The 27,312-nt window shown below is 41.1% G+C and overlaps 2 protein-coding genes across 7 annotated transcripts in view; both read left to right on the forward strand.

The window, feature by feature from the left end:
- The window catches only part of LOC121394826 (zinc finger protein 239-like), a 601,589-nt gene that overhangs the window by 163,486 nt on the left and 410,791 nt on the right, over positions 1-27,312 (forward strand). The gene's annotated exons all lie outside the window — the stretch shown is intronic.
- Positions 5,624-25,368, forward strand: LOC108719507 (oocyte zinc finger protein XlCOF6-like). 6 transcript variants are annotated; one of them, XM_018268394.2, is made up of 3 exons: positions 19,817-19,896; positions 20,501-20,616; positions 22,642-25,368. In XM_018268394.2, the coding sequence occupies exon 3, from the start codon at positions 22,695-22,697 to the stop codon at positions 25,125-25,127; it is 2,433 nt and encodes an 810-aa protein (XP_018123883.1). In that variant the 5' UTR covers positions 19,817-19,896; positions 20,501-20,616; positions 22,642-22,694; the 3' UTR covers positions 25,128-25,368. The 6 variants fall into 6 exon arrangements, with proteins under 6 accessions (XP_018123896.1, XP_018123895.1, XP_041422786.1 ...); XM_018268407.2 differs by lacking the exons at positions 19,817-19,896; positions 20,501-20,616; positions 22,642-25,368 and adding exons at positions 5,624-6,016; positions 7,821-10,030; XM_018268406.2 differs by lacking the exons at positions 19,817-19,896; positions 20,501-20,616; positions 22,642-25,368 and adding exons at positions 5,625-6,016; positions 7,818-10,030.

Raw genomic sequence — 27,312 nt, forward strand, 5'->3', positions numbered from 1 at the left:
CCACCTACAATTGGGGCCCCTGGGAGGGTCTATACATTTTCATCAATAATTGTTTTACCACTTCCCTGGCAATATATTGGGAAAACTCCAACCAGCTGTTGACAAAAAATACTTGATCTTGGAACAACAATTTTATAGTCTTCTCTGCTTTTTTTAAAATGTGAAAGATGGTTATTTTCTTTTTTTCTCTTTACTTTTTTGTTTCATCAACCAAGGGCTGTAGTGAAAGTTTCACAAACACACAGGGCCGCTCCGGCCATGAGGCAAGGTGAGAATCTTGCCTCAGGCGGCACAGAGTCACCAGTTACCAAGGGCTGCAAAAAGCCGCCTCTGGTTACTTTAAGAGACAAATTTCTGATTTTTAAAACAGAAATTCGGCTCTTCTAGTGCAGCGAGCGCAATACCGCTCAACGTACTAGCGATGCGGCCCCTCCTCCACCCGCTCCGACGCTGGAAGTTAGAAGAGCGGAGCAGGAGGGGGGCGGCATTGGGGCTCAGACGGGAGCAGCCCCTGAAACGTGCCTGCAAACAAAGCCATATGATGAAGAAAAATGCAAAAAATAACGGAACACTATAAAGCCTATAAATAATGTATTGTGCAGTGAGATTGGTGGTCAGAATCCCAGTTCCACTAAAATAATTTTGTTTGGAAATATATGGAGTTTTGGCAAAATTGGAACTGTGTGTATCCTCTGCATTCACCCATTATCAATATATCAATATTTAGATACTCTGTGAATTACTAAAAAAACGCCCTCCCCTTTAAACAAAACCTGGTTTGTCCATATATTGCAACATCATGACATAATGAAGGAATTGCCCATGAAATAGCCAGTCAAATAGTCAATCGTCCAATTACTTGTGAGCCCCTGAAATTAAGTGATTGTGTTTTTTATGTAATCTTTTTGTTCAACCCACTGAATTAAAGCTGAAAGTCTGCAGTTCAACTGCATCTGAATTGTTTCATTTCAAATTCATTGTGGTCATGTACAGAACCAAAATTAGAAAAAAGTTGTCTCCGTCCTAAGATTTATAGACCATAACACGTAAAACATTGGCGAAAACGCCCAGAAATGTGTTCAAACTTTCAAAACCTGCCAATTTTTTTAATGGACATGGTAATTGGGGGCCTGGTCAAAACGGACATGGTCGAAAAATCCCGCCGTGCTGAGTAGACTCCAGATCTTTTTGTCCCTCTTTCCATGGTGGAGATGTTGGGAGGGATGTGCTTGTTTTAGTGCAGTCAGCTTTCTTCTTATTGGTTCATAATGTGACAGAAGTGTTTCACAGAATATTGGATATTTCATCATTTTTGTGAAACTGGGTTTTTATTTTGTTGATATAATGAATCCTGTGCTATAAAATCTTGTTTTCTGTCATAGGCATCTATTTTATCATTAAACTCTAGCTTGGCATGTACTATTAAGTTATACCGTTCTATATTATGTCTAAGTTTATTTTTACATAATTCATAACTGCATTTGTTACGTGGATGTTAGAAATTTGTCAGAGAGATTTCCTGTTAAAATATAAAGAATTAATTTTGGAATATAATGATATCCATTTCTCTTTTTTCATTCTGATTGTGGGTGCAAATGATAGACTTTTATTTTATCAGTAGTCATTTTTTTTTTTACTTTTACTCAAATTAAAGATTCCTACTTTCTCATTCCTCTTCGCTTTTGCTCCTTTTTCATTCTAAGAGGCACATTTATCAAGGGTGGAATTTCAAATTCATGTGAGTTTTTTTAAAACTACCATGAACTAGAAATTCATTTAAAAAAAGTCTTATTTTTAAAACTTGGATGAATAGAATCAACTCAAAAACTCAAATCAAATTTGAATCAAATTCAATGTGAATTTAAAGGAGAACCAAAACCCTTATTAATAAAAACGCTACCCCCTACCCTACATAGACCCCTCTCCCTGCTCCCCCAGCCTAAGTGTTACCTTCAGTAATTGCCCCTAACTCTTTACTTACCTCTCTTTGCATATTCAGCGCAGCAGAGCTCACGGGCGCTATCTTCAGGCTCTTCAGTAATCATTGGGTCTTCCGGAGCTTCAGCGCATTCTGTCACTTTTGGTGCATGCGCAGTTGTCAAAAACCAGAGGACTGCTCCAACTGTGCATGCGCCAATATGGCTCTTACTTCACGAAGATTACTGAAGAGAAGAAGATGGCGCCCGTGAGCTCTGCTGTGCTGAATCTGCAAAGAGAGGTAAGTAAAGAGTTAAGGGCAATTACCAAAGGTAACACGTAGCCTGGGGGGAGCAGGGGGGGGGTCTATCTAGGTTGGGGGGGTAGGGTTTTTTATAAATAAGGGTTTGGTTCTCCTTTAAAAAAACTTGATTTGAGTTTTTTCAGGAAGGTTGCAAACAACTCAAAATTGATCCGTGGTCCTCTCCCATTGACTTATACAGCAATTTGGTAGGTTTTAGGTGGTGAATAGTCTAATTTGAGTTCGAATATTCGGGCCAGAGTATGATAAATCTCGAAAATCAAATTTGAATTTTTTTGAAAACTCAAATCAAATTTGAATAACTCCCTAGTTGAATTTGACAGTTTTGACCATAAAAAAAACCTTGAAAATTCTAATTTTCAATTTGACCCTTGATAAATCTGCCCCTTAGTGTCCTTCTTGATGGCCTTAGTTCTCCTTTTTCTCTCTAAATTGGTTCTCTCTTCCTTTCTCTCTTCCCATTCCACATGCCTGTTGTGTACTCACTTGTAATGGTGCAAACCTGTTGTGCTCTACACTCACCCGGTTCCTTTCCTTTTCTATATATTTTTGTTCTGCCGCTCCTGTTTTTCCCCCTGTCGGCCCAATGATAGTGCTGGTCTTTCTGTAGGAATTCTCTGTTTTGTGCTAAAGTATTCTTCTTTAATCTTAAATGACTTTCCTCTAAAAAAATGTTTCCTAGTATCTATTTTCTTTTTATGGGGTTATTTACTTAAATCCAAATTTATCTCATATTTTATTTAAAAAAAAACCACAACCAAACCCCCATGCTCGATTTGACCTTATTTATTAATAAAATAACCCAAATGAAATGGATTGCATAAAAACTCGTTAAAATCGAGCAGGAACGCAAATTGCTTGAATTTTTCAGGCTTTTTTTTCCTTGAATTGCTTGATTTTTTTTTGATTTTTTTTGCCAGAAAGCCCAAAAAAGTTGGATTTTCACGGAAAACACCCCAAAGACCCCAATAAATTTAGTTTGAGATAGGAGCCTTTCCCTTTGACTTATGCAGATCGACTGGTCTGAGATGGATGATTTTTAAATTTGGGCTTTTTGCAGCATAGGGGTATAATAAATCATGAACAATTTGAGTTTTTTTCCACTAAAATGAGTTTTCTTATGAAACAAAACAGATTTTTCCCCCCTTTTGGACTATAATAAATAACCCCATTAGCGTCTTCAGTGTGTTAGGATTGATATACTGTTATATTTGTATAAGTAATTTAGGTATTTATTCAATGATTGAAAGTCATTTTTTGCTTTAAAGGGAAAGGTACTACTTTTGCAGCTTTTTTTAACCTGGTGCCCATATGGACTTTATGGGGGAGGGGTTACAAGATCACTGAACGGACTTGCAAATTGCAAAATAAATATTAAGTGTAACCATGGCAACACAGGCAATATAAGGAAACTAGCAGGGAAAGGAGATCCACCTCTGAAGAAGCTGAGCGAAATGCGTCAGGTGTGACATCACTTCCAGTCGCAGCAGTGAGTGTAGATACAGGTGGAACACAAGGGAGAATCTGGCAGAATCAATCTCTTTGTATTGCAAATCTTCCCTCTATAACCTGCACCATAACACTGGAGAAAGGGATTGTTTGAAATGCGCTCAGAAGTGAGACTTTTATATAAGAGCAACACGTTTTAAAAACAAAGGCAAATTACGCCATGGGCGCTGTCCCTGCTTTTTAATGTCGTTACAGAAAAAGAAATACCCTGGGGTTGATATTGATGTGTTGTTGTTTTTGGCTGCTAATCCCACCAGACCAGTGACCCCCAACCAGTAGCTCGTGAGTAACATGTTGCTCTCCAACCCCTTGGATGTTGCTCTCTGTGTCCTCAGAGCAGGAGCTTATTTTTAAATACCAGACTTGGAAGCAAGTTTTATTTGCATAAAAACTAAGTATAGTGCCGAGTAGAGCCTCTTGTAGGCTGCCAGTCCACATAGGGGCTACCAAATAGCCAATCACAGCCCATAATTGGCACCCAATGGACTTTTTCTTGCTTGTGTTGAAGAACACACTATTGGTTCCTTGCTTTAATTCATTCTACCTGTTGAAGAAAACTAGAAGCACCTTGTTTTACTTAATTCTAATTTTATTTTGGAAAAAGCATGTCGTAAAAATCACTACAGCACTTTAGATCACATGAGAAATATCTGTACATAGACTTTCTATGGTTCAAGACACACACAGATTTGTTTTTGTTGCAACACTCTGGTCACTGCATTGGATATTAACAATATTGTGCTAAGTTCTGTTATTTGTTTTTTACATAGCCTGTGGCAAAGGAGGGTTTACTTTTCCCTTTTCCTTGCAAGTTTTGGTTTTTCTTATACAAATTAATACTATTCCCTTTCTTTGCTTAACTCTTCAATTTCTCCCAATTTTTCCCATTCCAGTGCTCTTTTCTTCCTTCTTAATATCTGATTTTCCTCTTACTCATTAAACATTTCTCTATACTATGTCTTGTTTATGTTTGAATTATTTTTGCTCTTGTGTGGGTTTCTTTCTTCTACTGCATTTTGGCATTCCTTATCCCATTCCTTATCCCATTCCTTATCCCATTCCTTATCCCACCACTCTTTCCTCTTTCTGTTATTACAGCTACAGAGGCCTCTATTTCCTTGGTGAGCTGCTCTTTGTTTGTTTTCTTCTCATTGTAAAATGATCATTGGGTCCTATGATTGGATTAGCCCAGGCCACTCATCTCAAGGTGGGCATATCATCTGCTCATTTGTCAATGTCACCAAATAAGCAGATCTCCCTATGTATTGACTTGGATTCTGTCCTGGGAAAATAAAATCAAAACACATCAGTTAATAGTGCTGCTCCAGCAGAATTCTGCACTGAAATCCATTTCTCAAAAGAGCAAACTGATTTTTTTATATTCAATTTTGAAATCTGACATGGGGCTAGACATATTGTCAATTTCCCAGCTGCCCCAAGTCATGTGACTTGTGCTCTGATAAACTTCAATCACTCTTTACTGCTGTACTGCAAGTTGGGCTGATATCATCCCTCCCCCAGTAGCCTAACAACAGAACAATGGGAAGGTAACCAGATAGCAGCTCCCTAACACAAGATAACAGCTGCCTGGTAGATCTAAGAACAACACTCAATAGTAAAATCCAGGTCCCACTGAGACACATTCAGTTACATTGAGTAGGAGAAACAACAGGCTGCCAGAAAGCTGTTCCATCCTAAAGTGCTGGCTCTTTCTGAAATCACATGACCAGGCAAAATGACCTGAGATGCACCTACACACCAATATTACAACTAAATACACTTGCTGCTTCAGGAATGACATTTTATATTGTACAGTGAATTATTTGCAGTGTAAACAGTGTCATTTAGAAATAAAAACTACATCATAAAAATCATGACAGAATCCCTTTAAGCTCCAGCCAGTACAGATATCAGGGTTGTAGCTGTGCACATAAATAAAGCTTTATTGCCAACTTAAATCCACATTTTCCAGGTTGTTATTGAATCTTTTAAAATCCAAGCAGCACTAGGACCATGAAACTACTTTCTCCTTGGGGGGAGGGGCCAGAGCAGCATTTTGTGGCAGTTACACAGAACAGGCAGTGAGTTTTGTCATAAACTGCCACATGTGAATGGCAGTGCTCCTGGCAGAGACTCTAGCCACTGGCCCCGGGATGAATTGGCCCCAAACTGACTGGTGACAAGAACACTAGGAGCCTGGGAAGCTGATGTGAGGATTGGGGGAAGAATCTGTGGAAAAGGAAGTCCCAGGGAATCGGGAAGTGAGAGGTAAATGATTGGATGTCACACTGCTGCTCTGCACAAAGCTCTGAGCCAGTGCTACTGATCCAATCTAATGCCCCCCATTATGTTCTAATCAGCCATAGTGTTTAGCCAAAGACATGCTGCACCAAAATGGCTCTGCTCAGCTACAGGCCCTGTGTGCTCTCTGGGCATGCTGGGAGTTGTAGTGAGGGAACAAGGGACAACACAGGCTCTACATAAGGAATCTGGAGAATGTGCAATGTTTTCTCATTGGCTTTTATAGATGTCATCCAAGATTTCCCAGAACTCTTATGAACTATTCCAATATCTGCCCCATGTATGGAGAGTATTTATCATACACTTTATATTACCTGTATCTGCTGTCCAGTCATTTTCTGTGTGAGTGTGTAATGTCATATCTGGCCTTGCAGCTTAATAATTGTAGGGCCCCTTAACATTAGTGAATAAGACCTTTTTATTAACTACTTCAGTGCCTCAATAGGCTGCTTGTGATACAATGTTCTGTTATACAGATAGCTAGAATCTCAGCTGCCATAAAGCAGGACAGGACTGCTGCTTACAATGGGGATCAGATAGGATCTGTGCAGCCACTGGGACAGAATGTTCTGTTATACAGATAGCTAGAATCTCAGCTGCCATAAAGCAGGACAGGACTGCTGCTTACAATGGGGATCAGATAGGATCTGTGCAGCCACTGGGACAGAATGTTCTGTTATACAGATAGCTAGATTCTCAGCTGCCATAAAGCAGGACAGGACTGTTGCTGACAATGGGGATCAGATAGGATCTGTGCAGCCACTGGGACAGAATGTTCTGTTATACAGATAGCTAGAATCTCAGCTGCCATAAAGCAGGACAGGACTGCTGCTTACAATGGGGATCAGATAGGATCTGTGCAGCCACTGGGACAGAATGTTCTGTTATACAGATAGCTAGAATCTGGACTGCTTAGATAAAGGAAGGAGAAACAATCATTTAATTGTATATTTTTTTGTACAATATTACCAATATTATCATTTTTTTCAAGTACAAATATGAATTACTGTGATGACTTCAATTGTATAAAAGTTATATCCACAACTTCCCAACATGGAGGCCCAGCTGCACAGCCCTGATCCTTCAGTTAGGGGAGTGGATGCAGCTGAGTATATTGTGAGCAGGGACTCAATGAGCAGAGAAGTAAAATCAATGTCCATTTATTTTTTACCCAATACAGAGACAGCCTTATATAGTTTGTGTTTATAACACTTAGAGGGTTATTTATCAAAGGTAGAGTTGTTTTATACCTAGAATGAACTATCTTATTTAAGAAAAAATTAAATGGAAAAAACTTGATATTTCGAGTTCAGATACCCAAAAATTCAAATTAATCAAGTTTTCGGCAACAGAAAACTTGAATTGATCTAGTTTTCAGGCAAAACCCTCCAGAAAAAACTCGAACATAATTCGGGCTATTGACATCTTAGAATGGTTCAAGGAACCTCTGACATTGACTCCTACGTGACCTCAATAGGTTTTTGATGGTGTATTTTCAGATTGAAGTTGTTTCCAGGGTCGGAGAATTATATAAAAAAAAAAAAAGAAAATAGAAAACTTCAACTTCAACTAAAAACTTGAATTTTAATGGAAAACCTTAAAAGATAACACCCTTAGACATAGGTTTATTGTGATGTCTGTGCCTATATACTATAAAAAACTACTCCAGTAGCTGAAATACAAAACCACACAAATGTCAAACACATTTTTTACAATGAATGATAATCTAAATGTATTTTTTTTTCTTTTTCCTTTGCATTAAATAAAGAAGAGGTGAAGGCCCAGAAGCCAATGATTCTGATTCTTTGGATAAAGACAAGAGGCCATTAGACTGTAGAACTTCTCCAACACCAGCAAATCCCTGAAAAAACTTTAGTACAATGAGCCTTCCCAACTCCCAGAAGGAACTTCCCTCAGTAAGAAAACAATTCAAATGCTCAGAATGTGGGAAAAGATTTGCAATAAAAGCTCGACTTCATACTCACCAGAGAACTCACACAGGAGAGAAACCGTTTACATGTACAGAATGCGGGGAAAGATTTGCAAGAAAAGACTGCCTTCATATTCACCTGAAAACCCACACAGGAGAGAAACCATTCAAGTGTACAAAATGTGGGAAACGTTTCAAGCTCAATTATCTCTTTAAATGCCACAGTAGAATTCACACAGGAGAGAAACCTTTCAAGTGCACAGAATGTAACCAACGTTTCACTCTACTGGGAACCCTTAAAGTTCACCAAAAAATTCACACCGGGGAGAGACCTTTCAAGTGCACAGAATGTGGGAGAAGTTTCCTGACAAAATCACACCTTAAAAGACACCAGAGAATTCACACGGGGGAGAGACCTTACATGTGCACAGAATGTGGGAAAAGTTTCACTGTAAAGAGTGTCCTTAAAAACCACCAGAGGATTCACACTGAGGAGAAACCTTATGCATGTACAGAATGTGAGAAACAATTCTCCACAAAGGACCGACTTTCTTCTCACATAAGTGTCCACACAGGAGCTTTTACTTGTACAGAATGTGGAAAACAATTGTCTCGTAAGGAAAACCTTGAACAACACTTACAACTTCACAAAGAAGAAAAAACATTTGCCTGTACAATATGTGGGAAAATCTTTTCTAGTAAGATACACCTTCTCTACCCCCACACAACTCACACTGGGGAGAAACCATTCATATGCACAGAATGTAAGAATATGCCACACTCCGATCTTTTCTCATGCACACAATGTGGCAAACAGTTCTCCAAAATGAAATACCTTAGCAAACACCAGAGAATTCACACGAGGACTGGAACCTTCCCATGTACAGAATGTGGCAAACATTTTTCTACAAAAACTTGCCTTTCCACACACCAGAAACTTCACACAAGGACTGAAACGTTCCCATGTACAGAATGTGGCAAACATTTCTCCACAAAGAAATACCTTTCCTCACACCAGATAATTCATGTAAAAAGGGAAACGTTCCATTGTACAGAATGTGGCAAACATTTCTTATCAAAGGCCTACTATCAGGAACATTGTATGAGCCACGCAGGGGAGAAACCATTCACTTGCATGGAATGTGGCAAATGCTTCTCTATTAAGAAGAACTTTATGAAACACCAGAGAATTCACATAAAAACAGAAAATTTCCCATGTACAGAATGTGGCAAATCTTTCTTAACGAAGACCAGCCTTCAACAGCATTTTATGGCCCACACAGGGGAGAAACCTTTCACTTGCACACAATGTGGCAAATGTTTCTCTACAAAGATCTACCTTAGTAGACACCAGAAAATTCACATAAAAACAGAAACTTTCTCATGTACAGAATGTGGCAAATCTTTCTCTAGAAAGAGCAGCCTTCAGCAGCATTATTTTATCCACACAGAGGAGAAACCTTTCACTTGCACAGAATGTGGCAAACGTTTCGCTAAAAAGAGCAGCCTTCAGCATCATTCTATGGCCCACACAGGGGAGAAACCTTTCACTTGCACAGAATGTGGCAAATCTTTCTCTGCAAAGATCTACCTTAGCAGACACCAGAGAATTCATATAAAAAGGGAACATTTCTCATGTACAGAATGTGGCAAGTCTTTCTCTAAAAAGAGTAACCTTCAGGAGCATTCTATTATCCACACAGGGGAGAAACCTTTCACTTGCACAGGATGTGGAAAATGTTTCTCTACAAAGCTATACCTTAGTAGACACCAGAAAATTCACATACAAAAGGAAACTTTCTCATGTACAGAATGTGGCAAATCCTTCTCTAAAAAGAGTAACCTTCAGCGGCATTCTATTACCCACACAGGGGAGAAACCTTTCACTTGCACAGAATGTGGAAAATGTTTCTCTTCAAAGATGACCCTTAGCAAACACCAGAGAATTCACATAAAACAGAAACTTTCCCTTGTACCAAATGTGACAAATGTTTCTTGACAGAGAGCAACCTTTAAAGGGGAAGGAAACCTAGTCGGCGCAAACCCCCCCACCCCCCCTCCCGTTTGTTGCCCACCCTCCCTCCTCCCCCCTGGCCTACCCGTCCCGCTGGGCAAATGCCCCTAACTTGTTACTTACCCTTCTGCGCAGGTCCAGTCCAGGGAGTTCACAAACGACATCTTCTTCCACGTGATCTTCTTCCTGCTGTGAACGGCGCATGCGCAGTAGGATCATTTCGCCGGTACGATCTACTGCGCATGCGCGTGACTTTTGGCGCATGCACAGTAGATCCGTACCGGCAAAATGCTCCTACTGCGCATGCGCCAAAACGCCGTTCACAGCAGGAAGAAGATCGCGTGGAAGAAGATGTTGTCTGTGAACTCCCTGGACTGGACCTGCGCAGAAGGGTAAGTAACAAGTTAGGGGCATTTGCCCAGCGGGACGGGTAGGCCAGGGGGGAGGAGGGAGGGTGGGCAACACACGGGAGGGAGGGGGGGGGTTTGCGCCGACTAGGTTTCCTTCCCCTTTAAGGGCATTATATAATCCACACAGGAAGAGCATTTTCATAGCAATTTTTTGCCTAAACCAGATTATCCACACAGGAGAGAAACCTTTTACTTGCACAGAATGTGGCATAAGATTCTTAAATTAAGAAACAAATTTCTGTTTTGAAGCTCCCATCACAAATTCTGGGCAGGATTTTATGTAAAATGGAGCATGATTTGGGCTGCTCAGGGGTGTGGTCTTGGGTGCATTGGCCAATTTTTCCTGATTGAATCTCGAGGCTTTTTATTGGTCAGGCCTTCCACCCAGGGACCCAGGTGACAAATGTATGTCTGTATGTATATATGTATGTATGTATATATGTATGTATATGTATGTATATTTTTATTTGTAAAGCGCTCCTCGTGGGCAAAGCACTGTACAACAAAACAATAAATTAGTAGTAACAAACAAGGGGTCATTGGAATAAAAAGTAACAATAAGAGCATTATTAGAAATACAATTCACATAAATATAAAATATAATTACAATACAGATTAAGTGCTCAGAGTCAAGGAAACAAAAGGCTAGAGGACCCTACCCCGTAGAGCTTACAGTCTAAATGGGAGGGTAACATACAGACACAATTCAGAGGGGTATTAAGGTGCTGTGAGTTACAGTTTGTTACACTGTTATATAAGGGCCAGTTCAGCTGTTATCCAGGTGCTCCCAGAGGGAGTCTTTGAGTTTCGTTATAAAAACACTGAAGGAGGATTCTCTCCTGAGAGATTCAGGAATGACATTCCAAATATAAGGAGTCACAAGAGAGAAGGGTTTGATACGGGAAACAGCAGTAGTAGTGGGGGGTACAACCAAGCCACACAGAGGAGCCTCTGAGAGGAGCGGAGGTTTCGGGCAGGAACATATAGAGAGACAAGAGATGAGATGTAGTGAGGTGCAGAGGAATGAAGGGCATTGAATTCTGGCAGCAGTGTTTAATACAGACTGTAGAGGGGAGAGATGGCAGTTAGGGAGGCCAGTTAGTAGAAGGTTACAGTAATCTAGTCGGGATAGGATGAGATTATGCATGAGCATCTTGGATGTATCAGGTGAAAGGAAGGGACAGATTTTGGCAATATTGCGTAAGAAAAAGTGACAGGATTAATGAGCCATCAATAGAGATAGTAAATAGGGGAGTAGGACCAGGCTTAGGTGGAAAGATGATAAGTTCAGTGTTAGGTTGAGTTTGAAGTGGCACTGGTTCATCCAATTTGAGATAGCCAGGAGATATGAGCCTCTGTTTCAGCTGTTAATGAAGGGGTGGATACATATATTTGGGTATCATCAGCATACAGATGATAATTGAAGCCAAATGAACAGGTGAGATCTCCCTAAAACAGGGAGAACAACAGTGGACCAAGTACAGAACCTTGCGGCACCCCCACATTAAGTGGAACTGGAGATGAGCTTTTGTTATCATAGGAGACAGTGAATGATCGGTTAGAAAGGTAAGAAGAGAGCCAAGATGCAGCCTGGTTACGGATGCCAAGTAAATACAGAATCGGCATCAGGAGAGAGTGGTCAACTGTATCAAATGCAGATGATAGGTCAAGGAGGAGAAGGATGAAGAAGTGACCTTTGGCTTTGGCACCTGAAGATCATTTGTAACTCTGCACAAAGCAGTCTCAGTAGAGTGACCAGGCCTGAAACCAGATTGCAGAGGGAACAACAGATCATGGGTGTGTAGAAAGTTAGTAATATGGGAGAACACAATACGTTCTAGGAGTTTAGAGGTAAGTGGGAGAAGGGAGACAGGATGGTAATTTGATAGACAGGCTGGGTCAAGCGTGGCCTTTTTAAGAATAGGCTTTACACAGGCCTGTTTGAAAGTAGAAGGGAAGGTTCCAGAAGGTAGAGAAGAATGGAAGATGTGAGTAAGTAGTGGTGTAAGCTCTGCAACACAGTGTTTGAGCAGAGAAGAAGGCATAGGGTCAAGGGGGCAAGTTGTGAGCGGGGAGGACAAGAGAAGCTTGGAGACTTCAGACATTGTTACCGGAGGGAAGGAATTAAGACATGCAGAAGGGGCTTAGGAAGGAGGAACTGGTTTACATTAGTAGAGGTAGGGATCTGATTGCGGATGGACTCTACTTTGTCTTTAAAGAAATCAGCAAAGTCCTGAGAAGAGTGTGTCTGGTTGACTGATACTGTTGATGAGGGATGGAGAAGAGTATTGAATAGAGAAAACAGGCATCGTGGGTTGGATTTGTGATTGTTTATAAGGGTACTGTAGTTCTCTTGCTTGGCTTTTGACAATGCAGAATTGAGGCTGGACAATAGAAATTTATAGTGAAAAAAGTCTGCTTGCGTAAGGGATTTCTTCCACATACGTTCAGCAGATCTCATGTAGTAGCGTAAGAATCTGGTTTGTGAATTTAGCCAGGGTCGTGGGTTCAGAGCACGTGAACGCTTAGCCTGTAAAGGGCAAATATGCCAATGGTTGAGGATAGTATGTGATTATACTCATTTACCAGGATATCAGGATCAGACGTTTCCTTAAGGGAAATGAGACTGGACCTGAAAGACTGAGCTAAGGCTGGAAGGTCAATGTCACGTGTATCCCGGACTAAGACAGTGGGGGAAGAAGCAGGTGGGCACGGAGAGTGAGAGATGGAAAATGTGAGCAAATTGTGATCGGAAAGGGGGAAGGGTTCACTGTTAAAACCAGAGAGAGAGTTTTTTAGTAAACACTAGATCCAGAAAGTGGCCATCCTTACGAGTAGGGGTGTTTGTCCACTGCTGGAGCTCAAAGGAGGAGGTTAGGCGGAGAAAACGAGAGGACCAGGGTTGTGAAGAATCATCAATGTGGAAGTTGAAATCCCCAAGAATGATTGCAGGGCTGTCAGTGCAGAGGAAGAAAGAAAGCCAGGTGTCAAAGTCAGAAAGGAAGGCAGCAGAGGAGGAGGCTGATGGGAGTCTGTAAATGACAGCTACACGCACAGAGAGAGGGTGGAAGATGTGAATGGCATGCACCTCAAAAGAGTTAAATGAGAAGGCTGGAGGAATAGGTTTGAACTGATAGGGAGAGGAGAATTCCAACTCCCCACCACGTCCAATGGTTCGGGGGGTGTGAGAGAAAGATAGACCACCATGAGAGAGAGTGCAGCCTCAATGGCGGTATCATTTTGTGAGAGCCAGTCTTCTGCAAGAAGACTAAGTGAATTAGAGCAAAAATGATTATGGATTAATGTGGATTTGTTAGTTAAAGAGCGGGTGTTAAGAAGCGCACAAGAAAAGGGAAGACAGGAAGAAGGAAGAGTCAGAATCTGAATAAGGTTAGAGAAAGTAAAGGAATGAGAAGATTTGCGCAAGTTGGCAGGAAAACGAGGTGGAATATATGTTGGTATGGAGCAGGGTCCAGGGTTTGGAGAGATATCCCCTGCAGCCAGCAAAAGTAGGTAAAAGAGGGAAAAGATGTGGGAAGAGGATTTGAAGTGACGACATATCCGGGTCTTGTTGGTAACTGGAGGACAAAGGTGTTGCAAGTAGTAGTAAAGTGTATAAGAGCTGGAGTATGTGGAATGAAGTAGAGAAGAAGATATGTAAATAGAATAGTGACAGACAATAGGATGGTTTAAGGAAGTAACTACCTTAGGGAGCACCGTGCATGCAAACACAGCAAAATGATTAACTTTCCCATTACAATTTCTAGCAGGTAACGTAGTCCTCTGTGTTGTCTCCCCTTGTTTAACTCCTTGTTAACTCACTTATAAATGAATCAATTCGAAATGAAGCACCCTTGCAAATGGGCTTATAAGTGGGGCCCACCTAGAATGGGGGCCTCTGGGGGGTCTTAATCAATCTTAATCAATAATTGTTTTATCACTTCCCCCAATACAGTGGGGGAAACTCCAACCAACTTTTGACAAAAATAATTTGAGCTTGGAATTTGTGTGAGAGGGGGGATTATTAAGGGTCGAATTTTAAATTCATTTAATTTTTTTTTTTTACTCGAACGAATATTACCGACTCGTAAACTTGAATCTAATTAGATTTGAATTTGATTCAAGTGGGGAGGGAAGGTAAGTTTATATCTGCTCCATATCTGCAGCTGAACTCTGTGACTCAGATTTTTGGGGGTCAACGTCTATCTTACCCTGCAAAAAATGCAGCAAATGTGTTGATCCATTAGCTAAAGTGACTTCTGAGACAATTTGTATGTGCTAACTTCAATTTGGGTCTCTAAACGCCAGATACCTTGATAATCCTATGGACAATGGGCCCCAATCTGTTCAGTGGACCCCTGGCATTCATATGAGGATGTTTTTTCTTGGTACCTAATGTTGTGTGGGAGAGAAGATGTTAGAAAGTGGAAGCTTTGAGGCACTTTTCAGATATTTCATCAAAATTGACAGTTTTGGGAAAGCATTGCGACTCAGTAGTTTAGAGTAGGTAAACATGGTTACCCATTTTAAATTTGTCTACATATGTACTTTCCAAAAATATATGGTTTTAGTGGTCAACGTATCATTTTAGTGGTCAAGATTTCGTTTTGTTTTTTTACCCCGCAAAAATTGTAGTAAATTCATTGCTTATTCAGGGGCAGTTTGTATGTGCTAACTTCATTTTGGGGTCTCTAAACAACAGATACTTTGGTAGTCCTACACAAAATGGAAACACAATGGGCATCAAACTATTCATTGGACCCCTGACATTCATATTTAGGATGTTTTCACTTGCTTTGTGGGAGACAATATTCTAGAAAGTGGAGGTTTTGTGGGAAAGCAGTAAGTGACTCAGTAGTTTGGAGTAGAACAACATGGTTAACCATATTGGTACGAAGGTATGGAGAGTTGCTGGGAGTTGCCCGGGTACAAGTGGGTCACACTACACACAGTATAACGTGTTCACACACTGTAAGCACACAACTCAGGCCCACCTACGGGTGTGCTATACACATATCGAGTAGCTCATCAGTAAAGCTACAGTTAGCCTCCCACCAGCCCATAAACAGATCAGAATATGTGGTGCGTAGGTTGCCCCTATCACTACCCACTGTATCTGTAAGTAGAATTTCTCTTTGAGCACAAAGACATTATAGGGGTGCCACCTTTTCTTGGAAAAAACTCTGGAGAGAGTGTTGGTGTGGTGACATCATGGAGTGGGACTGCTGATGTCAAGGGCGGAACTTGTGAGGCCACATCAATCAATGGGAGCCATGTCTTTATTGCCTTATTTGGAAAACCAGGCAGGCAGTTTTGACCCGGACAAGTCCTCTGAAAACCAGGCTGTCTGGATCAAAAAAACAGGTGAAACCCCTAAGAAGGTCCATGAAGAAATCTTTATGTTCCTCCTCCGAATCACTTTCTGTATCTAAGGAAAATGTTTTGGTCAGTAGGCTTAACCTCTAATAAATTAACATATAGAGCAACTCCACATCACGTGTGATCAAAATGTGACATTTATAAACCTGACTTTCCGGTTCAAAACTGGACAGATGGCAGCCCTAAGTTAATGGATACTCAGACTTTTATTTTTAAGTGGTGTAATACAAATTATTCCAACTCCTATTTTATCACATTAGTCAAGCAAAATGAACTTTAATTACACTGTATAAATTATATGAATCTTGTTCCCTTCAGTCTGGGAATTCATAATTATAACAAGCAGGCAGGAGCCATTTTGTGGGACACTGTTATTAAGACAAGTCTTGTATCATCTCAGAATCTTGTTTGTGCACCAGAATGGGGGACCTGATGTCCATCCCCATGTCCTGGCTACACAATTAAATGATGAAGAGATTGGGGGGAATGTGGGGAGAGCAGTGACATGTAGGAAGTGCTGAATGGAAAGTGAAAGTTATTGTCTAAGGCATAGAGGAGGGACAGACAATATTTGATTGACAGCTGAGATTTTTAAATGAGTTTACACCAGCTATAAATGCTTTAAAAAAAAATAAATTTGGATTTCATGTTTCATTTAAAATGACTTTTATTATACAGATTATTATGTCTGGGTGACAGGTCCACTATAATTAGATCTTGGGACAGTTCCACCATCTATAATTTCTGTTTTCCATCTATTTCAATGAATTCAAGCGCTCCAGGAAATTAATTACCTTTTTAATTTTTATCTGATCATCAATTTCATTCGTGTGGCATAATTTAATTTAATATAGGAATTTTGAATTAATCAATTGAGGCACCTGACACTTTATATTTATTAAATATCAACACCAAGGATCTCCCTTTGTTCGAAGTAATTACACTTTCTATTTATTAACTTTTCACTTTTAATCACTTTTTCTTACCTAGTTTTTAATAACCTTCAAGGAATGCAATGGTGAATTAATTAAAGAGACATCGACTTATTACCAGGCACTTTATTATTTATTGAATCATCAAATAATACAGATAATAGAAGCAATTTATCTTGTTAGCGTCGATTGATTTGGTGTTTATTATAGAACAATTAATTTAAAATGATTTGAAGGGTTGTAAGTTAATGAATTGATTCCACAAGTTAATCACAACTTTAGGGTTTGATAATTAATTATCTAGAAATATACAGGGTACTTTCTTTCTAATTCATTTCATATACTGACAGACCCCTGTATATGTCTAAAAAACATCACAGGTGTTTAATTTCTCTTTTTTTTTTACTAGGTCCACTATAATGAAATAAAAGTTATGTAACTTTTTGTCCCTGTTACAGGCTTCACTAATTGGTAAGGAAGTTTTCCCTACCCCTCTGTGTTGTGCTCTATTTATCCACCAATGTACTGGGCCAATCAGGATGATCTGATCAGAAAATTGTCTGTAATGGTGGCCATAGACACACAGATCCGATCGTACGAATCGAGGATTTGTACGATTTTCGGATCGTGTGTGGCGTGTGCCGACGTCACGTTTGATTTTGACCCGACCGATCCCGCTGGAGCCCACGGCACATCGTAACCTGATCGTTCAGCCATATGGCCGAATAATCAGATTACCCCCGATATAGCCGTGCCTGTTAATGGCATATTGGGGAAAGATCCGCTCGTTGGGCAACATCGCCAAACGAGCGGATCTTTGCATCTATAGCCGCCTTAATGTGCAACAGAATTGTACCAGTGCTATAAATTAATAAATACAAATAATGGCGGCGTATGGCTATTCAAGAGGATGGGTAGAAACTGATGTCAGAAGGTATAGTTTAACAACACCGGTGCAAAGGCTAAAATAAGCAAATACGCTCCATTTCCAGCACAGAAGCAAAGCACTTACAGAAATGAATGCAAAGTGATTAAATGATGAGATGAATTGAGAGCACATGGAATCCTGCAGTGAGTGAGTTATAGTTCAGCCGGCCTGGGTGTAAGGCAGGGTTTGTGCCAATGAGAGTTTTAAGAGGCCGAGACTCACTGCACAATCCTGAGGCTTTTTTTTTTTTTTTGCTGAAAATAAAATATCACTGTCCCTATTAGAGGTCACTATAAGAAGCGGGACAGACGCCTGATGTGCGATTCTTCCCTCGTTGTGGGGCTTTGTTTCCCTGTATGAAAGGACACATCTGAGTGTATTTGTATAAGATTTCCCATTCTTTTCATGAGAGAATCTTGAATTACAGACCCTCAGTAGGGATTTTTATTAGAAAAAATACACTTACATTAATTCATCAAAATATAAGATATTAGCAAATCCAAAAGCCACAACCCCACCCATACACCCTCCTGCCCGCAGAGTCCATCCCTCTGTCCATAGGCAAAAGTCCAAAGAAAAACCCACCAATTCACAAGGCCAAACTCGCAAAGTCTTGTTTTTGTCCATATGGCCTTTATATCACCCCAAAACACAAGAACAATAGCCAGTCCTCGTACTCCAGGCTGAGCAATGTTACCACCATCACCCTGAGAAGAAAAGGAGAGCAGTATCAGAGTACTGGAGACAGTATTAATAAAAGTAACACAGCACATAACAAGAGGGCAAGTTCATGAAAGAGAAAGGTACAACCCTCGCCATCGCTTTCCATTAGAGTTTGACCTCCTTATATCATTTTCCTTCAGGAAACTCAACTGAGCCAGAGTTGCTCTTACAATATTGCCAGGAGTAGCCTTAGCGTAGCCAAAAGTTCTCCTGCACCTCTGCTGCCAGATCTGGTACCGTGTGCAGCCAATGATAATGTAGAGGGACAGACCCTCAGTAGGGGCAGGGTATAGACCAGTGGTCCCCAACCAGTAGCTCGTGAGTAACATGTTGCTCTCCAACCCCTTGGATGTTGCTCTCAGTGGCCTCAAAGCAGGGGCTTATTTTTGAATTTCAGGCTTGGAGGCAAGTTTTAGTTGTATAAAAACCAGGTGTACTGCCAAACAGAGTCTCAATGTAGGCTGACCATCCACATAGGGGCAACCAAATGGCCAATCACAGCCCTTATTTGGCACCCCAAGAACATTTTTCATGCTTGTGTTGCTCCCAAACTCCTTTTACTTCTGAATGTTGCTCACGGGTTCAAAAGGTTGGGGATCCCTGCTCTATACCCAAAAGTGGTGCAGTGGGGTCCTGTCGTTGTGCTGTTTATCTGAGGAGCAAACGGTGTAGATACAGAATAAAGTCATTTCTGGGGTTCCCTTTCCCTATGTACTAGGGATGCACCAAATGCAGGATTCGGTTCGGGATTCGGCCTTTTTCACCAGGGTTCAGATTCGGCCGAATCCTTCTACCCGGTCGAACCAAATCCTAATTTGCATATGTAAATTAGGGGTGGGGAGGGAAATTGAGTGACTTTTTGTCACAAAACAAGGAAGTAAAAGATGTTTTCCACTTCCCACCTCTAATTTGCATATGCAAATTAGGATTCGGCTTTCACGAAGGATTCAGGGGTTCGGCCGAATTCAAAATAGTGCATTCGGTGCATCCCTACTATTTACCACTTCCACCAACCATCACCATGTGATATATATATATATTTATATTTATAATTAGGTCCCAGGTTACACGACTGTCCCTGATCCAAATCTTGTGATATTCCTGCCGTCAGTAGACTCAATAAATAGATATCCATACAAAATATTTGGGCTGAATTGTTTCCATTTAGGCGAATGAACACATCACAGGTGGTTTCTGTCACTTTGTTGCCAAATGAAATAAGTCAGTACAAAACATGTCCCTGTCTGGCTGGAAAATCCCAGCAGCACTAGGACCATGAAACTACTTTCTCCCTGGGGGGAGGGGCCAGAGCAGCATTTTGTGGCAGTTACACACACAGAACAGGCAGTGAGTTTTGTTTCTCATAAACTGCCACATGTGAATGGCAGTGCTCCTGGCAGAGACTCTAGCCACTGGCCCCGGGATGAATTGGCCCCAAACTGACAAGAACACTAGGAGCCTGGGAAGCTGATGTGAGGATTGGGGGAAGAATCTGTGGAAAAGGAAGTCCCAGGGAATCCGGAAGTGAGAGGTAAATGATCAGATAGGATCTGTGCAGCCACTGGAATGTTCTGTTATACAGATAGCTAGAATCTCAGCTGCCATAAAGCAGGACAGGACTGTTGCTTACAATGGGGATCAGATAGGATCTGTGCAGCCACTGGGACAGAATGTTCTGTTATACAGATAGCTAGAATCTCAGCTGCCATAAAGCAGGACAGGACTGTTGCTTACAATGCGGATCAGATAGGATCTGTGCAGCCACTGGGACAGAATGTTCTGTTATACAGATAGCTAGAATCTCAGCTGCCATAAAGCAGGACAGGACTGCTGCTTACAATGGGGATCAGATAGGACCTGTGCAGCCACTGGGATAGAATGTTCTGTTATACAGATAGCTAGAATCTCAGCTGCCATAAAGCAGGACAGGACTGCTGCTTACAATGGGGATCAGATAGGATCTGTGCAGCCACTGGGACAGAATGTTCTGTTATACAGATAGCTAGAATCTCAGCTGCCATAAAGCAGGACAGGACTGCTTCTTTCTTACATAAAGGAAGGAGAAACCACCATTTAATTATACTTTTCTTTTTTCTACAATGTTGCCATAACGCATAATTTATTTTCGAGTGCAGGTGTAAATTGCTGTCATGACAATGATTGGATAGACCTTACTTACCAAGTTGACATGGAGGCCCAGCTGCACAGCCCTGAGACTTCAGTTGGGAGATCAGATTCAACTGAGTAAATTGTGAGCAGCGACTCAATATAGTAAAATCAATGTCCATTTATCCTGTGACTGTGCCCATTACAGAGGTAGCCTTCAGCTGGCCATAGACGCAAAGATCCGATTGTTGGAATCATCGTACGATCAGACTTTCCCATCTCCCGACCCGCCACTAACCATTCAGATCAAAGTCTTACCAGTCAGATTAGTTAAAGAACAGATCAGCAATGTTCTGCCCCTGACAGTAATCGTACGATATCTATGTCCAACCAAAGCTGGTGACAGTCTCCCACTGAAAATCCTACGATCGGCAATACACACAGAGATATTATCGGCAGCCGACAGAAATCTTCTAACCTGTCCCATCGACCAAACGACCGATCTCCGCCGGACGAAAAATGTCAGGACTCTCCACACACGGTTCGAAAATCGTACAAATCCTCAATTCGTACGATCAGATCTTTCCGTCTATGGCCAGCTTTACATGTTTTTAGGGGCAGATTTATTAAGGTTGGAATGGTGAATTTGAATTTTCAAATTTTTTTCTGGTCAAAACTCTAAATTTGAATTTAAAAGCACCAACTCGAATGAGAATTTGAATGTAAGGTTTATCACACCTCAACCATGGAAACAGTTCTAATTAGAATTTTGCAAAAACCTGCCAAATTCAATGGCAGAAGCTTGTTGAACCGTTTTAAGATGTTACTAGCCTTCCTCGCATTCGAGTTTTTATTGGACAAAAAATTTGAATCGACTTCCATTTGAATTCGAGTTTTTGGGTCAGTAACATTCAATCAAATTTTAGACGTTTGAGTTGGTAGTACATTAGAATTTGTTAGGGTGTAGAAAAATTTACATCAATTTGAAATTTGACCTTTGATCATCATAGGTATGAGCGAATTTTTCACCGTGAAAATAACACCTATAGGGGCAAATTCACTAACGCGCGAAGTGCCGAATGATAGCGTAAATTCACTAACGAACGCTGGCGTAGTTTCGCTAGTGTTACTTCGCAACCTTACGCCAGGCGAATCTTCGCTAGCGACGAAACTACACAAATTCACTAACTTGCGCAGTGTACTGAACGCTACCTTTTACGCTAGACTTCCTTCGCCACCTCAGACCTGGCGAAGCGCAATAGAGTAGATAGGGATTGTTTCAAAAAAATCAAAAATTTTTCTAAGTCCCAAAAAACGCTGGCGTGTTTTCTACATGATGGCTGATAGGCTGAAAAAGATCGAAAAATTTTTTGGGGCTCCCCTTCCTCCCCCCTACATTTCCTGACTCATGGCAACTTACCTATACAGTGGGCACATGTGTAGGGCAAAAATAAAATTTTATTTGCTGATTTGAAGGTTTTCTAGCCATTTGTAGTGCTGATACGTATTCCTCCATTGAAATTTGAATTTCGCGCCGTATGCAAATTAGCCTTCGCTAGCGCAACTTTGCTTTATATAGTGAATCAACGCTAGCGCAACTCCACAACCTTACGCTACCCCTGAGCGCAACTTCGGATTTTAGTGAATTTGCGAAACGCTGGCGAAACTACGCCTGGCGAAGTGCGGCGAAGTTCGCATCTTAGTGAATTTGCCCCATAGACTCCAAAAGGGTGAAAAAATTAGTTGCGAGTCAAAAATTGTTTAATTTCATCGAATCTTCCCGTTTTGTGAATTTTTGGTGAAGCGAAACAGGTCACTAGTCATAGACTCATTGGGGTTTATTAATCAAAGAGTGAAGTTAATAGTGAAATTCCGCCACTCTCCATTCATTTCTATGGGATTTTTATAGGCGTATTTATGAAAGGGTGAACTTTCACTTTCACCCTTTGATAAATACGCCTTTCAAAATCCCATCGAAATGAATGGAGAGCGGCGGAATTTCACTCTAGTGGCGGAACTTCACTCTTTGATAAATTTACCCCATTGTGATAACTGTGCCTATAAATACTAAAGAAATACTCCAGTAGCTAAAAAACAAAACCAAAGCACATATGTTTTACAATGAATGAAAATCTAAATTTATGTTATTCCTTTTCATTTGCATCAAAAGAAGAAGCGGTAGAGAAGACCCAGAAACTAACGATCAAGAGGCCATTAAACCGTATGCAACTTCTCCAACACCAGCAAATCCTCATATCGGAGAGAAAAATCTGTATCAGACTCCGAAAAAGCTTTAGTACAATGAGCCTTCCAAATTCACAGAAGAAACTTCCCTCGGTCAGAAAACAATTCAAATGCCCCGAATGTGGGAAAAGATTTGTGAAGAAAAAATATCTTATTGTTCACCAGAAAATTCACACTGGGGAGAAACCTTTTGAGTGCACAGAATGTGGGAAAAGATTTAGACTTAGACATATCTTTACGCAACACCAATTAATTCACACCGGGGAAAAACCATTCAAGTGCACAGAATGTGGCAAAAGTTTTAGACTGAAGCATGTCCTTACAACGCACCAGAGAATTCATACAGGCGAGAAACTTTATGCATGTACAGAATGCGGCAAACAATTCTCTAAACGGAGCAGCCTTCTCAGCCACTACAATGTTCATACAGGAATAAAACCGTTTGTGTGCACAGAATGTGGCAAACGCTTCTCTCAGAAAGAAAACCTTCAGAATCACCAAATAATTCACACAGGAGAGAAATCACACAAGTGCACAGAATGTGGGAAGAGTTTCCGAGACAGCAGTACCCTTAGAAAACACCAGAGAATTCACATAGGGGTGAAACCATATACATGCACAGAATGTGGGAAAACCTTTGCAAGAAAAGATCACCTTGATTCTCACCTGAGTACTCACACAGGGGAGAAACCATTCACGTGCACGGAATGTGGCAAAAGCTTCAGGCTAAGCAGTATCCTTCGAATCCACCAGAGAATTCACACAGGGGAGAAACCGCGCGCAAAAACCCACCTTAATAAACCCCCGAGACTTCACACAGAGGAGAACCCATTTATGTGCACAGAATGTGGGAAAGGTTTCAGGCTAAAAGAATTCCTTAAAGAACACCAGAGAATTCACACGGGGGAGAAACCTTTCACATGCACAGAATGTGGGAAAAGATTTACAAGACAAAGTAACCTTAATATTCACCTGAGCATTCACACAGGAGTAAAAGCTTTTGCATGCACAGAATGTGGGAAAAGATTTGCAAGAAAATGCCAAGTGTGGGCTCACCTGAGAACTCACACAGGAGAGAAACCATTCAAGTGCACAAAATGTGGCAAACGTTTTGCGCTAAGTAGTACCCTTAGAAAACACCAGAGAATTCACACACAGGAGAAACTTTTCAAGTGCACAGAATGTGACCAATGTTTCTCTGTACTGAACAACTTAAAATATCACCAAAGAATTCACACCGGGGAGAAACCCTGCATGTGCCCAGAGTGTGGGAGAAGTTTCATGACAGAGTCAAACCTTAAAAAGCACCAGAGAAATCACACGGGGGAGAGACCTTACAAGTGCGCAGAATGTGGCAAAAGTTTCACTTTAAAGACTGTCCTTAAAAGACACCAGAGAATTCACACAAAGGAGAAACCTTATGCATGTACAGAATGTGAGAGAAAATTCTCTACAAAGGACCGACTTTCTTCTCACATAAGTGTCCACACAGGAGCTTTTATATGTGCGGAATGTGGGAAACAATTGTCTCGTAAGGAACACCTCGAACGCCACATGCAACTTCACGCAGAAGAAAAAACATTTACCTGTACAGTATGTGAGAAAATCTTTTCTAATAAGAGAAACCTCCTGTACCCCCACACAACTCACACTGGGGAGAAACCATTCATATGCACAAGATGTAAGAATATGCAGCACTCTGATATTTTCTCCTGCACACAATGTGGCAAACCGTTCTCTAAAATGAAAAACCTTATCAGACACCAGAAAATTCACACGAGGAGTGAAACGTTCCCGTGTACAGAATGTGGCAAACATTTTGCTACAAAGAAATCCCTAACTACACACAAGAAACTTCACTTAAAAAGGGAAACTTTCCCATGTACAGAATGTGGCAAACATTTCTTATCAAAGACCTACTTTCAGCAGCATTTTATTACCCACACAGAGGAGAAACCATTCACCTGCACAGAATGTGGCAAATGTTTTTCTATAAAGACGAACCTTATACAACACCAGAGAATTCACATAAAAAAGGAATCTTTCCTATGTACAGAATGTGACAAGTCTTTCTCTACAAAGACCAGCCTTCAGCTGCATCGTATGGACCACACAGGGGAGAAACCTTTGACCTGCACAGAATGTGGCAAATGTTTCTCTACAAAGATCTACCTTAGTAGACACCGGAAAATTCACACAAAACAGGAAACATTCCCATGTACAGAATGTGGCAAATCTTTCTCTAAAAAGAGCAACCTTCAGCGGCATTCTATTACCCACACAGGGGAGAAACCTTTCACTTGCACAGAATGTGGCAAATATTACTCTACAAAAACGACCCTTAGCAATCACCAGAGACTTCACATCAAATGGAATCTTTCCCATGTACAGAATGTGACAAACATTTCTTGAAAACGGGAAACCTTCGACTTCATTATATAATCCACACGTGGCAAACATTTTCACATTGCTCTTATGTCAACAAATTCACTCATAGCAACTATTTTTGCCTAAAACAGATTATACCTGCAGGAGAGAAACCTTTCACTTGCACAGAATGTGGCATAAGCTTGTTTACTTTAAGGGATACTGTTATGGGAAAACATGTTTTTTTTCAAAACACATCAGTTAATAGTGCTGCTCCAGCAGAATTCTGCACTGAAATCCATTTCTCAAAAGAGCAAACAGATTTTTTTATATTCAATTTTGAAATCTGACATGGGGCTAGACATATTGTCATTTTCCCAGGTGCCCCCAGTCATGTGACTTGTGCTCTGATAAACTTCAGTCTCTCTTTGCAAGTTGGACTGATATCACCCCCCCCCAGCAGCCTAACAACAGAACAATGGGAAGGTAACCAGATAGCAGCTCCCTAACACAAGATAACAGCTGCCTGGTAGATCTAAGAACAGCTCTCAATAGTAAAATCCAGGTCCCACTGAGACACATTCAGTTACATTGAGAAGGAGAAACAACAGCCTGCCAGAAAGCAGTTCCATCCTAAAGTGCTGGCACAAGTCATGTGCCTGGGGGCAGCTGGGAAAATACCAATATGTCTAGCCCCATGTCAGATTTAAAAACTGAATGTTTTACCATGACAGTATCCCTTTAAGGAACCCATTTCCTCTTTGAGACTTCCATGGCAAATCCTCAGGGCAGCCATCAGGGGGGAGAGTTGTAGGGGGGCCCAAGGGGCTAAGGGGAGCCCTGCCACGCCACACTTACTTGATTATATGGGCCCCCCACCTTTCAGAGAGCTGCTGACTTTGGGAAGGCTTGGATGTTTAAGGGGCCCTGGCCACCAATTTTCTCATAATGTGGGGGGGCCCTGGCCATCAATTTTTCTTTTCTCATGTGGGGTCCTTGCACCAATATTTTTTAATTGGGGGCCCTGGCCACAAATATCTTTTTATTTTTTATGAACATGTGGGAACCCTAGCCACCAATATTTTTTTTTTGTTTTTTTACTGTGTGGTGGGGGGAGGACCTATAGGTGAGGCTTGTGGTGGCCGCAGCCCAGGGGGCCCAGGAAATTTTGTCGTATGGGGCCCTCGATTTCTGATGGTGGTCCTGCAAATCCTGGGCATGTTTATATGTATAATGGAGCATGACTGGGGCCATGGGTGCTTGGGCCACTTTTTCCTGACTGAGGCCCCAGGCTATTAGTTGGCCACACCCACTTCCCAGGGATCCATGTGGCACATGAGCCAATAAATGAGGCCACTTAGAATCGGAGGCTCCAGGGTGTATAAGTCTAAACCAAGAATTGATTTACCACTTCCCTTGGAATACAGTGGAGGAAACCCCAAGCAGTCGTTGACAAAGAGAAATTTTCTGGGGGGGACATTTAGTAAATAGTAATAAATGATGTCACAACTGTCATTATCCTCCTTTTTACCACCATTTTTACAAACCTTCCCTTTTTTAAATGTAAATATATGGAATTTATTAAATGACAGAGCGTAAAACTGCTGAGCTGTTTCTTCTTTTCTCTCTCTTTTCACTAATTTCATCAGTCCGGGGCTGTAGTTATTTTTTCCCATACTAACTGCCAGTTAGCCCCCCAAATGAAACTAGCGCACAGAGGTGTTTCATAACCAAATAATCAAGAGAAATGCAACAAATAGCTGAAAACAATAACGACACATAAAACACAATCTATTGCGCAGTGAGATTGGTGGTCAGAATCCCAGCTCGGCCAATCGCACTTTGTATTGAATGGGACGCAAAGCGCAGTGGGAAAGTACGAATCAGAAAGGGGTGGGGCTTTTGGGTTAGTGGGCGGGGTTTGGATATATATGGAGCTTTGGCAAAATTGGGACGGTGTATATTCCCTGCACTCACCCATTATCTATATTGTGATGTTTGGGGGATCACAAAATAAGACTAGTTTACTTGTCTAACATAAAACATCCAGTCTTTAGAGTCACAACATTCTCTGTTCAACTCAGCAGTGAGTTACTACACCTGAAAAACCTCCTCCCCTCTCACCTGCTGCTGCTGATCCCCTCCATTATACACCCCTTACATGTCCAGCCCACCTCTGGCTGCTGAACCCCACGTGTCTCTTAATGAGGTCGTTTGAAAACCTAAAGAA

This window comes from Xenopus laevis, chromosome 6L, assembly GCF_017654675.1.
Source record: "Xenopus laevis strain J_2021 chromosome 6L, Xenopus_laevis_v10.1, whole genome shotgun sequence".
NCBI lineage: Eukaryota > Metazoa > Chordata > Amphibia > Anura > Pipidae > Xenopus > Xenopus laevis.

What these genes read in the sequence shown, in the direction of transcription:
- LOC108719507 (XM_041566852.1), top strand. Translation starts at nt 22,695, where the DNA reads ATGCAACTTCTCCAACACCAGCAAATCCTCATATCGGAGAGAAAAATC.